Source organism: Esox lucius, chromosome 4 (assembly GCF_011004845.1).
Source record: "Esox lucius isolate fEsoLuc1 chromosome 4, fEsoLuc1.pri, whole genome shotgun sequence".
Classification (NCBI taxonomy): Eukaryota; Metazoa; Chordata; class Actinopteri; order Esociformes; family Esocidae; genus Esox; species Esox lucius.
The window spans coordinates 24,179,207-24,192,684 of NC_047572.1; the positions used below are offsets into that span (position 1 = coordinate 24,179,207).

At 42.2% G+C, this 13,478-nt stretch overlaps 1 protein-coding gene across 2 annotated transcripts in view; it reads right to left on the reverse strand.

Annotated features, from left to right (window-relative positions):
- Nucleotides 1–13,478, reverse strand: part of spock1 (SPARC (osteonectin), cwcv and kazal like domains proteoglycan 1) — a 211,524-nt gene that overhangs the window by 65,576 nt on the left and 132,470 nt on the right. For both annotated transcript variants that reach the window (XM_029119541.2, XM_029119540.2), the window contains one exon: nt 7,752–7,871. In XM_029119541.2, the coding sequence (XP_028975374.2) occupies nt 7,752–7,871 (120 nt within the window). The remainder of the gene's footprint in view (nt 1–7,751; nt 7,872–13,478) is intronic.

Genomic DNA, 13,478 nt, shown 5'->3' on the forward strand with positions numbered 1-13,478 from the left:
AACACTGCACATTTTTCTTTCCTTTCCAAAAATGTTGAAAAGGAACGTTTTGAGTGAGGAACAGAAGCGTTCAATTTGCAGTGGTCTCTTAATTTTAACCCTCCTGTTCCTCACTCAAAACCTTCCCTTTGTACTTTTTTGGAAAGGAAAGAAAAATGTGCAGTGTTCTCTGTATATTGATAAAGAGCTGTATATTGATAAAAGCACAAGCTGTCTGGGCCAAAGCAGAAAGCTCTGGCCCCTCCAGAGTTGCAGTCTTTTAGAAAGATTTCGTGAAAAGTTGAGAAAGTATTAATTCTTATTTCTGCTGGTAGATTGTGACATGCTAGGGAAACATGACTGACACAGGGGCAGCACATAATAACCAAAGACTGCTTTACATAAAGCTTAGAAAAGATCCGACAAAAGTAAACACAACAGTGATTTCCAGCAACTGTTTCCACATATGAACCAGGGATATGACCACAGATAACAATACCTAACCCAACAACATAAACGAGCGCCTACATTGAAGGGATTACGAGGTAACACAAACAGGTGCGAGTTAAGTGTCTGTGAATGTTGGGTTGCGTTCAATAGCGATGTCTAGTCAGCTGTCGACGTTGAGCGTGTAGACGTGACATAAACGTGTGTTAATGTTCGTGTTTATGTCAACTATAGGTTTATGCGGGTTCATCGTTTTCCACTTCTAAAAATTATTTTATTCTCTATCAACATTTTATCAGGGAGGTGTTATCTACATTCACTGTGAATACTGAAACTAGTATTTTATTCTAACCATATTTACTAGTATTTTATGAACAGACCAATACAGAGGAAGAAGATTCTAACGCAAAATGATTAGGTTATTTGCTTGTTATAAGTTGTGTTGAGGACATCTTGTGAATTCAAATGTATATTTGCTAACATTAGTTATTAGTATATCAAGTTGTGCTGTGGTGAAATGCCCCTTCAACTTCACAATCAGGTAACATTTTCCCTGCCTTCTGCTATTCCTCCTCTGTCTGATACAATGGCTGTCTTTGTCCCTGATGTATCCATCATCCACCAGTTTGTTTTCTTTCTTTATTATTGTTTTAAAGAAAGGATTAAATAATCGTGTGGTGCTTGAACAATTCCCCACGGGACATTTCCGACTGTTATTTAAAACAATTATGAGCAAGACAGCTAAAGAGAGGGGAAAAGAAACACATCGCTTTTTGAAGAAGAAAAAACACGTAGCTTCCTTGTAGGGAAATACACGTAGCTCGTTTGTAGGAACTCCACAGGGTGTGATTCTGTTAGGCCTACAGCAGCACAGGGAGTGAGGGATGGATGAGGATAAAGAGAGGAAGAGGAGAGGAGAAATGATAGAGGGATGAAAGACCACAGAGAGCCTCTGGGGAAGAGGAGCGATTTAACAGAATTAACGGGCGAGAAATGAAATATTCAATCCATAGCGGTGTAATATTATTCTGCATGTAATTGAAGAATAGCAGAGATAAACAGAGGGCATTTCAGTCCATTTTGAAGAATATACCCCAGTGGATTATGGGAAAATAAGTGCCTGATGCAATGAGGAATCCTCTAGTTTAAACAGAGAGAAAAAAAGAAGGAGGCCCCAAAGCCCAATGAAAGAGTACTATCGCCTCAAAAAGCGTGAATATTCATCACTGTCCTGCTCTCCTGGAAGCAACATTCATACAGACACTAACTCACTCACACATATTTACACTAAAAGACGCACACAGCTCCACACACACCCACACAAACACACACACCCACAATGCAGCTTTGCCACAATAGACTTCATTTTCTCAAGGCAAACTACTTTAAAAGAACACTTAAAGAATGCAAAACACAAGGCCTATGGGAGGCAGTTTGAAAGCAAAAGAGAAGTTTAGACATTTAGGAGAAGGAGGGCACAACTAGTTAAAGTAATGCTCCAGAACTTTTGTATAATTTCACCCAGTGGTTTTAAAACTAGTGCTCATGTTTTTATAGCTATTATATACTGGTGTCCAACGCAAATAGACCAGTTAAAAGTGAATTTATACCAGTGGTATAACGGGATCCAAGCGCAGAGCGCTGACACTTTATTTTAGCAGAGGGACAAAAACAGAATCCGGTGAGGGCCGTTGTCGTGGGTCAGGAAGGAGGCGGAGCCGAGCAGGATAATCAATGGAACTGGCAGAGGTACAAAAACAGAATCCAGTGAGGGCCGTTGTTGGGGGTCAGGCAGGAGTCAGAGACGAGCAGGATAATCGATGGAACTGGCAGAGGTACAAAAACAGAATCCAGTGAGGGCCGTTGTCGTGGGTCAGGAAGGAGGCGGAGCCGAGCAGGATAATCAATGGAACTGGCAGAGGTACAAAAACAGAATCCAGTGAGGGCCGTTGTCGTGGGTCAGGCAGGAGTCGGAGACGAGCAGGATAATCGATGGAACTGGCAGAGGTACAAAAACAGAATCCAGTGAGGGCCGTTGTCGTGGGTCGGGCAGGACAATGGATGGAACTGGCAGAGGTACAAAAGGGCAGAGCGGTCAAAAGAGTAGTCAGAGGGCAAGCGATCTTGGTATAGGATAGGAGACAAACATGGCATACAGGAGGCTTGGTATGTAGAGCAGAAATCTAGCAATACTTCGCAGGGGCACCCAGAAATGGTGTCCGGTAGATATGCACATGTGATGACGAGGTGCAGGTGGGTTGGCAACACGGGTGCTCAGAATTCCGGTGATCGCGCTCGGGGAAGTAGGCTGCGTTCTGGGGACGTTGGGTGTGACTCGAGACGGGCCTTACAACGGCTATCAGCTTATCAGCATTTAGGATTTGAGCACCCGTTTATAATGCACATTATTACCTGAAAATGCACAACTCACTGACATCATTTGGCTGTATTGCAGAGGTGAGGAGCTAACTTAATTGCTCCTTCACCAGCTGCTTCCAAAACACAAATTGACAATTTTAATATGATTGGTTATGCATATTATCTATTCTCCTGGACTTCGCTATCAGGAAAAAGTAGGAGGTGATGAGGTGATGTCTCAAAAAGGTTTTCACCAAAGTGTCACAGCTGATACATTGACGAGCATGTTTGTAGCACAAAATTCTGGGCCCTGTACATAGGCGGTCTCTGAGGGCCCCTCCCCACTTTATTCAAGATTCAAACATTTTCGAGGGCCCCTCTACACATTAGGGCCCTATATACTTAGTACCCCTTTGCCCCCCAGTCCAACGCCCCTGTTGACGAGTATGAATGCACTGATAAAGCAACTACATGAAAAGATATCCAAGAAAGCCATACTGACAGTATGGGTTCTAATCAATGGGATAGAAAACACTTGATGCTTGGTAAGATGATAATGTAAAACTCACCTGTCACAGAGTAAAACTATCAAGGAAAGTCCACATATCTTGCACAATAAACAAACACTGGTTAACTTTCTAATGATAAAAGTCGTCCGTGTCCACAACGGTTGGGTGATATGTAGACAGATAACATTTCCTCTCATTTCCTAGATCAGTGGCTCTCTGTTGGTGGCCCATGACCTAAGTTAATGTTGAAAGAATCTTAAAAAATACTCCAGTCTGGATTTTATCATTAAACAATTATTGTACAACATAAACATTTCTACAGGTTAATTGTCTGGATTTTTTTTTTTCTTCAATCACAGTATTTTCATACAGATATACAGTACTGCGCAAAAGACTTAGGCACCTGAAAGTCAAATTATAATATGTATGCTCAGACATAAACATATAAGTAAAAAATATATATATATATAATAGTAATGTATTTATATTTATATATATTTATAATGTATTTTTTTTAATAAAACACTTACTACCCAAATAAATGGCCTTTATTAGGGATTTTGCACAGGAGTGTATTATGAGCACTGTTTGCGAATATTTTTATCAAGAATGTGGAGTACAATAAAAAATATTGGTTCTAACAATATTTTTTTTCCAGACAGCTTTACTTGTTTTTTTTGGACGACCGGATCTTGGAATCCAATTTTAATGTAGACTGATACTTCACCACCCATCTCCTTGCACACAATATTTCAAACACACACATACACACACACACACACCCACACACACACACACACACCGTCTATTGAGTGGGCAATAATCGTTTGTCACAGTAAAGTTATGGACCCTGACATTTATAGCCATCATAATGGGCAGAAGAGAGGCACTTAAATATTTGAAGAGGGAGAGATGTCTGAGCATAGCATCTCTACCTCAGCTCCCCTGGGACACATGATATTACAGTCTGATGAGCCAAAGAACACACACACACACACACACACACACTCACACACATTCACTCATCCACCCACACACACTACAATAGCTGTGAGGGCTACTGTCTCGTCTGCCTTGTCTCTGAGACCAGCTTATTGGATTAGTTAGAATAACAGGATGTTTTATTACCCTAAATCATCAATCTCCCTAGCAACACAAATAAATGAACTGACTGGTTACGCCTACAGAATACAAGCCCCCCCTCCCCCCCACAGCGTACAGCAATAGAGTGTGAAGTGCATTGAGCTAAAGCAGCAGAGACAATGAGAGTAAAGCTAAGTGGCCCAGACAGAATGATTCAAATATAAAAGCAGACCTGTAAATGACCACACTCTGTCAGACTCATTAATACAGCGCCAGTGTCCACTGGAACGATGCACATATCCCAGGATGCATTTCCCTGATCCAGGGACCCAGCGATGTCAAGAAACAACCAATCAGAAAACCCGGTGAGATCTATATAGCCCTAAGGAAGAAGAACAGGGAATCTCAGAGGAAGGGATTTTGTCATCACACAGATACTCTTGCAAGGCAGGGTCAGAGTGGGAGAAGGGCTTGACCATTGACCAAGTAACTTGTCGACGGAGAAGTTTAACTGTCTTAATGAGGACATCTGGCTGTAAAAGTTCTGTAGTGGTCTTCGTGTGCTGGGTGAGGTTGAGTCAGGGCAGGGTTAAGGCTGATACAATATGTGAGTGTATGTGTGTGTGTGTGTGTGTGTGTGTTACTGCTGAACATCTGACTATTCTAATAAAACAATAAATGTACACACGAACACACACACAACACACACACACACATCCAAGGTGAAAAAATATCAGCGTAGGCTGCGTTCAGCCTCTTCCTCCATGTCAGATGTAATTGCCCAGAAAGATTGTAGTTTCTGAACACCAGACAACATCTGATGTTTTTTTACAGTCCAATTCATTTGTCTGATCCAGTGTATGTGTGTGTGTGTGTCATCATGACAGACAGACAGACAGAAACAAGAATATATAGTCCTGATGCATACATGCCCCAGTCTGTCTGTCTGTCTGAATATGCCTGATGTAAGTTTATCCTGTCTGTTTAACTGTCATCTCTCCTGCTGCTCCCTTACTCTTCATTGCAATCTAGTTCAGTCTAGTTCACAATACAGCAATGGACCCTGGGAAGGTGTCCTGTTAAAGAGCAGCCGGCTGACATACTGTCAGGGAGAAAGCAGACAGATGTAGAGGTCACCAGGAGTCACACGGTACGCAACGTCTGGAATCACTGTCTGTGACACACAGAGCACTCCAGTTTCCATTCGCCCTGAGTTAATTAAACAGGACCAGAGTGGCTGAGCAATGGCAGAGCTGGGCCGCAGGCCATTCTGGCTCTGGACTCTATGTCCTTCCTCCAGAGGCAGTGCTGTGCTGGGGCCATTTGGGCTCCAAAATCACTCCAGTTGCAAAAGCCTGATCAGCAAGCCTCTGCCCCGTCTGTTCGGATTAATTTACGGTTTCCTTTTGTTTTCCATCTTCCTTTCTCAGTCCCTCCAGTGAGACAAAAGTCTGCGACCAATCAGGTGAACACATTATCAGGAAGGGTCCACTCCGGACTAACCATGAGCTCAAACCACAAAGCTACAAGCAGAGGAAATGCATACTTGCATAGACAAGAACCCTGAATATTATTTAACAGATGGTTTGAGTGGTTCACTTTAATGAATACCTACCATCTCTCAACTTGTCCCGGGCACTGGCCTAAATAACTCAGGAAGTTTAATCAAATATTCCACAAGGTGTTGCTCCCTACTCTAACTCAAATAACTTCTGAGTGAACTCTACCCAACGTTCAATATGTCTGCCTGTCTATTATGTCCTCCGTAATTCTGCCTTCCTATTTCTCGCTCTCTTCTCTGTCATGCTTCACTTTCTTGCAATCTTACTGTGTCTGTGCGTGAATAACTGACCCATTTCTTTGAGTATGTACGGCACGTAGCAGGCTTTTCTAGCCCATTAGGGACCCACCTTCGCTCTGCCGTCTTTGAAGCCTTCCTCTTTCAGTGATATCTATTGAATGGAAATTCACCAACCCAAAACAAGGCTGACCCAGGACAAAGAAAGAATCAATGATAGAAAAACACCACACCACACACACACACACACAACCACACGCAATAATAAACACACATACAAACGTACCAACCCCACCTCCCCAATTCCCATGACACACACACCCAAACACACACTGTTCTAATTAAACATGGTCGTGACCAGCATGTTCAAGTCATTTGTGTCTTGCCTGGCCTAATGTAGCAAAACCTGCTGCATAGAGAAAAGCCATGTAAGGATCTGAAATTGAAAGGACCCTTTGAAAACAACTAAATTACTAATTATTGACTAATTATTGACTAATTATTGAGTCTTCTCCTTGGTCGGGAACAAATGCAGAACAATGGGAGTCAGGAGCTACAACACATATCTCCAGAAAATGTTTTTTCTCATGTTAGCAAATGCATGCTAATATTTATGGAGAGATACAAAATGTGCTGGTTGTTTGAATACTGAATGTTTTACATTCCAGAAATGTATTAAATGTAACATAGCACAGTTTGTTCATCAAACCTCAGTCCAGGCTAAGTCACCATATGACCTTAATGCCAAATATAACGGCCTATAGAACTAATTCCTTAAGGATCAGAATCTTAGAAACCTTTCTCTTAAAAGAGTGTATGCATGACAAGGTAATACATTATTGCGGGTGATTTTCTTTATATGCTCTTGAACATCCCAATATGTTCTGATTTCAAACCATATCTTTTTTAGAGTGATTTATATTTATTACAAATCAGTGTAGAACATATGTTGACTGACTTTCAAAGATCCAATAAAGACAGTAAACATAGTCAATAATATGACCCCAGCCATCACTTCTTGAGTGGGGTGACATTTTATTTTCAATATGGAAATGGAATCATGGGCCTAAAAAGTTGATCCAAGTGCTAAAAGCTTTACACTGCCAAGAGGATGTTTGGCCTGTGACAGGTCATGCTTTTCCCCACAAATTAGCCCCTGCTTTCATGTTAGCTTTGGTTAACATGTTACATCGCTACCTACATGTTAGCTTCCAGCAATGCACCGTAGCGCTGCCTTCATGTTAGCCTCGGCTAAAGCGCTATTACTAATTACATGTTAGCTCCAGCTAATGCACCAGAGCACAGCTTTCATGTTAGCCTGCACTAACACTCTACATTACTGAGGGGACTACTTTGATCTTCCAGTTAGAAGGATCTACATGGCTGCTTTATCTAGCACAAATGACAGCCGTGTCGTGAGGTTATCACACACACGCACAGAGAGATACCGCACCAGACAGAGAGATTCCAGTTAACAGGATATTCTTTTTTTTATTTGAACGCTGATCAGAATTTATTTTTTCAACAGCGGGAGCGAGACCCAAGAAAGACGGACTGCGTTAATCTTGATGACTCACCCTCTTCCGTTCTCCTTTTCCCCGGGTTGGAGTGAGCTTTGGCTCCCGGTTCCCCATGTCTGCCAGGCCTTGCCTCCGCCTCCGTGGACCTAACAGAACCATCAGAACCAGCGGAAACACCTGCAGAGAAAAACAAAACACAAATTGTCTCGCTCAAAATAATTGATTTAATAGTATCCCCCCAACACGCTTTAAATACACCGAGCAAAAAAAACAAACGCGTCCAGAACTGCGCACTAATCCAGAAGCACAAATTCGGCACCCACAAACACACCAATCTCTTAAACCCAGCAGACCCGCGTTACTGAAGCCTGGGGGGTGAATACAGAGTGAGCAGAACAACCGGACAAACCCAAAAATACAGTGGGTTTTTCATCTGGTGCTGGCATTAATGACTCACGATGATTTCATCTCCTAATTCATTCAGGCCTTTTATATATACATCAGGCAGTGGGATTCTTATGAGGCACAAGCAGATCTTTTTTATTCTCCATTGTCAACTATTTCTGCTGAGGTGCCCCAGGTAAATGCACTCCCAACGCATCACCGAGGGATAAAGAGAATTGGAGGAAAAGGGGGGGGGCACTGCTGCCAAAGGTCAAAAGTCATAGGAGGTAATGGAATGAATCGGGGAAGCAGGTTCCAGGTAGCCTCTGACTTGTGTGGGTGACTCCATCTCCGTTCTCTCTTTAGTCTTTTTGTCACTACAGGGAGTGTCTTTACAGTCCGTAGCCTATCCTCTCTAGCTAGTAATTTCTCTCCCATCTGACAAGCTGTTCATTCTTTTCCCTTAGCACATTTTTGTACTGTATTAGGGTTTCACCATTGTCGTTCTGGGTATCTGGGTCCCTATGCTTTTGGCTGGATGTTTCATATAGATTTTTTCATCAAATCATTCCCATTTGTATTAAAGTTTTCTGAGTTGCATTTGATGCTGTTTGGATGCTGATAGGTAAAATGTACCATTCAGGCTTGCTACTGCTAAGCACAGATCTTCAAAATTCCAGGATTATTATTTTTTTTAATCTTTTGTTTCAACACTTGCACATGCAGTGTGTTGGCCTGACCCCTGACCTGGAAAACTCACAATGTTGTTTACCTGGAAACTAACAGACTCTCCGTCAAACAAGTGTTGTTGTTGGTGATGGGAGAAATCGGTTTTCGAAGCTGGACGGACCTTGCTGAACCGTAACCTTCCAACATAGCTGCTAATTCCACTCCAACACACATTGAAACATTGTATTCCGACCTCGGTAGCCACTGGGACACTAACAAAGTGTCCCATGTTAGCTTGAAATGGGACGGACAACAATTTACATCTCCGGTGTAGATCTGACAAGTCTTGTTCTAAATAAAACGTTGTGTGAAAAAGCTCTATGTATGGACCCAGTGTGCGACCGAGCGGCATTAGTTGTGACCCATTTCTGTTGGTTATGTTGTCCTAATTGCGACTGGAGGGGGGGCATATGAGGAAGGGGGACAATGTCCCCCCCCCCCCAGGTAAGTGCTTGTCCTCTTGCGTGCTGAGTGTCAGGTTCTTGTGCCGGCCTGCCCTGGGGTCTGTGCTGTCGAGAGTGTGTAGAAAAAACGTTCTGAATTGTACCTATTCTCTCCTACTCTGCGAATGTTCCCAATCTCAACAACTGACAAGCGGTCCGTTAGTGGGTCCTTGGTCCGTTCGGTGCCAGGGGTGACTCCTCTTTGGGCTCCTCCCCTGCTGAGTCATGACAAGAAGCGCAGCCTGTCTGACTCCATAAAAGTCCTGCGGAAACCAGTTGTGGTTTGTCTGCACAATCGCTATGTTCGGAGTGGCACATGTTCACAAAGGCTTTCTCAGTATCCTCACTGTCCACTGCTCTGAGTTCCCAGCCTCTGCAAATATCCCGTTTCCTGACAGAAGGGTAGTGTGCTGTTCCAGCACTGAGCCATGCCAGTGATTAGTCCATGAAAAATTGATTTGCTTTATGGTCTTATCCTTGTAATTTTCAGCAAACAGTTTCTCTGGATTATCCTTAAGGAGGTTATTTTTTGCACTCTTTCCCTGCATGGTGATTGGTTCTTCTAGTTGGTGCTGGATTATGGTTGGCCTCTGGGGTGCCTAGGGCAGGGCGCCTGGAAGGTTTGCACAGTTTGAGATGTTGGGCTTCCATTACTTGGTTCAAAAGCTTTCACACCTCTCACTTCATACCTCAGTGCAAATTGGAGTTTCAGCCCGGGTCTAATCTCCTAGCAAGTTTGACAGGCTAATTTAGCTTTCAGTCGTTATGAAATAACATGTCTATAGATTACTGTAGTCTTTTCCTTGGTGGCATTAACTTCAGACAGAACATTACTTACTTGGGTTTAGGCTGTTCCGAATTATTTCTCTTGTATTTCTTCTGATTAAAAATATGAATCCTTGGTAAAATCCTTCCATGCAATATTGTCCCAAAAAAAAAGGTTTACAGTTGGGAGATTTGAGGTGAATGTTATGGTGCAAATGATAGTTATAAGGTGATTTAAGTTGTTATAAAGAAAATCCAAGCAGAACCGTATCTCCCCTTTGTTTACACGGAGATACTAGTCTTCATCCTCCCTCCTTGATGGCTCTATGCCCTCCACTGTCTCTCACACATCCTGGCATTCTGTGCAACCCTGTAATCCTGGCCAGTAGGGAAAATACCTTTGGCCACTACTTGGACATTTTTGCTCTGATGCTCTCTCTTCTGTGTTAGTGTTAAGTCGAAGGACAGAGGAGAGGAGTGAAGGAAAGAAAAGGGTGAAAAGAGGAAAAGGACAGGAGGAGAAGCTATTCCATGTACTGGATTGTTGGGGCTGTGAGCTGCTTGCTGTTAAGCTACTTTCCAGCTGCCAAACGTTTTAATGTCAAACATTTTTAGATTTGCTGTGCAATCTCACGGGTCTCGACAGTTGTACACTCATCTCCCCAAAAACGTTCAGGGACCTCAATGTTACGCTGGACCCCGTTCTCTCTTTTGATAAACATTCCCCGTTCTCTCTTTTGATGAACATATAAAACATATTTCAAGAGCGCATTTCTCCGTCTTTGGAACATTGCAAACCTTTTTTGGAAACTTGCAATCATTTATTTACGGTTGTTCAAAGTCAGTACTGGAACAAAACAATTACTCCAGGACTAACCTCACTAAACTGGCTATGTGTTATGACTAGAGCTGATTTTAAGGTTTCACTGTTAATAACTTCCAAAGCATTACATGGACTTGCTCCTTCTTATCTCTCTGAATTGGTCCTGCTGTACATACTCATACGTACGCTACAGTCAGAAGACATGGATCTTCTTATTGTATCAATCAGTTCCAAACAAACAGCTTGAGGCAGGGCTTCATCCCATATCATTCTATTATTGTGGAATGATCTGCCAATAAATGTGAGACACAGAGTGAGTGTTTACTGAAGACTCATCCCTTCAGTAAGGTCTATGACCAAGTGTAGCTCCCCTCTCCCCTGGGTTATCGTCTCTCCGATACTATTCGGTCACTCGTTACTCGAGCATGTTACCCACTTATGCAATGTAAGTGAAATCAGTGGACTATAACTCAGACCTATCTCAGGGTGGTTTGCGGTTGGTTGGGTTCACTATGGTCTGATGCTAACAACGAGGGTTGACCAATTTCTTTCCTGGTTGGCCCTGTCCAGGGTTATCTTCTGACCGTCTGTGCTGTCTCAGGCCAGATTGTTTATGTTGCATTAGTTTAGGTGACAGGGTCTTAGGTCAGTGTGAATTAAATGTCGAGGTATCCTTTTCAATCTAAAGAATACTCTTGCTACTGTAATTTTTTATTTTGTTCTGTTGAATCTTAGGAGGACCCAGACTACCTGGTCTGATGGCCTGTAGTGCTTTACTGCACAAAATATTCCATCCTATTTTTTTGGGAAGATTGAAGCTTCATGATAATGTACCAGTAATAACAATTTCAAAAAACATGTCTTACGATTTGTTGCCTTAGTGCATTGCTATGCCAAAAGGGAACTAAAACACCAAGAAAAATATGATATTTTCAGAAAAAGTATTAAGTGAATTACTTTGAATTCCTTTTTTTTTTATTCCACAAGAAAATGTGTTTAAAATATTTTTAATTGGCAGGAAGCATAACTATCATCCATATCTCATGATATTATAACAGGACTGCCAATTTTGGTACTTTAAAAACACAGATTAGAACACATTTCATATAAGCAATGTTTACATCAGTACCATTAACCTGAGAAATAACAAATGTACTTTTAAGATAAACATTTGTCATGAGCGCTGTTTCCATCAACTCTATCACAACATGAGACAAGTTGCTACAGGGAAGATGAAATCATGGCACGTAGGTAGCTGGTAGCTGAAGAACATCTATTGGATTGACTTCATTTTCTTTATGAAGATCATCTTCAGCACTTTCAAAAAGAAAACATTTTAAGATTGATTAAAATGCACAAAATATCAAATTTGGGCACAGAACTACTAGTAAGAACAACTAGTATATAACTACCTCTCATACCTAATTATGGGGTCCATTCTTCCTCAATGCCCTTCAACTCACTGTCCTCACCATCATGCCCATCGGAGGGGATGATTCTAACAGCTCCCTAGGATTCTTTCTCCCATAAAATGTGCATGTGTATATGTCCTGTGAATATCAGTGGATATGTTGGCAAAAACATTGACCAAGGCCATCATTTTACATTAAATTACATGTATTTTATTCAGCATGATATTGCCCTGAGAAATTGCCTGTATAAAAATAACTGTACAATGTTGCCCTAAGGCAACAAAAAGAAATAGAATATACAGTGTATGAAAAGAAAATATGTTCAAAACCGATTTAATATGTTAATTAGTCAAATATACATATCATATATAAAAAATGAAATGTGTAATTAAATATATCTTACCTTTTTCTCACACCACGTGCTTGTATCGCACTTCTTCCTGAAAGAAGGTCCTTTTCCTAACTGATATATCATGCCAACAGACCTAGTTACTGCCTGATGATTGCTGCTGTCACTGCGGAGAGTTCAGCAAACTCTCTAGGTATCTTTCTAGATTTTGACTAGGGAGATTTTCTTAGCCACTATGCATAAATCTTTGCCTTTGCTTGCTTTTTGGGGTTTCAGGCTGGGTCTCGGTATGAACACTTAGTGTGACTCCATCTGTGTGACTGCTGATGTAAAAAGGGCTTTAGAAAATAAACGAGATTGATTGACGTCGTCTGTCCCTGAGGACATTTGTAAACCACCAGGGTTTTCTGTCTTGATTTCATCCAAGATCTCTCTGTTCTGGTCCGTTGTTTGAATAAGCTCTGTTTAAAGAACCGGCACAGCCCCACAGAGGGACCCAAGGGTAGGACCACATCGATCCTGTTTTTCAGTTTGGTTTGGGCTTTTCGCTTGTTGTTGTTTTTTCCGTCTCTTCGCAAATTGATTACGCAGCAATACTGCCGTAAAAATCAATTTCAGTTGATGCTAGGCTGCACTCCCCGCTACAGCCCCTCTCATCCCTCCACTCCCTCGTCCCGCTACAGGCCCTCTCACCCCTCCACTCCCTTGTCCCGCTACAGGCCCTCTCACCCCTCCACTCCCTCGTCCCGCTACAGCCCCTCTCATCCCTCCACTCCCTCGTCCCGCTACAGGCCCTCTCACCCCTCCACTCCCACCTCCGTGGCCGGCCCCCAACCCTCCCTCTGCCTTGTTGGCACCTCTCTCTATTTAAAATAAATT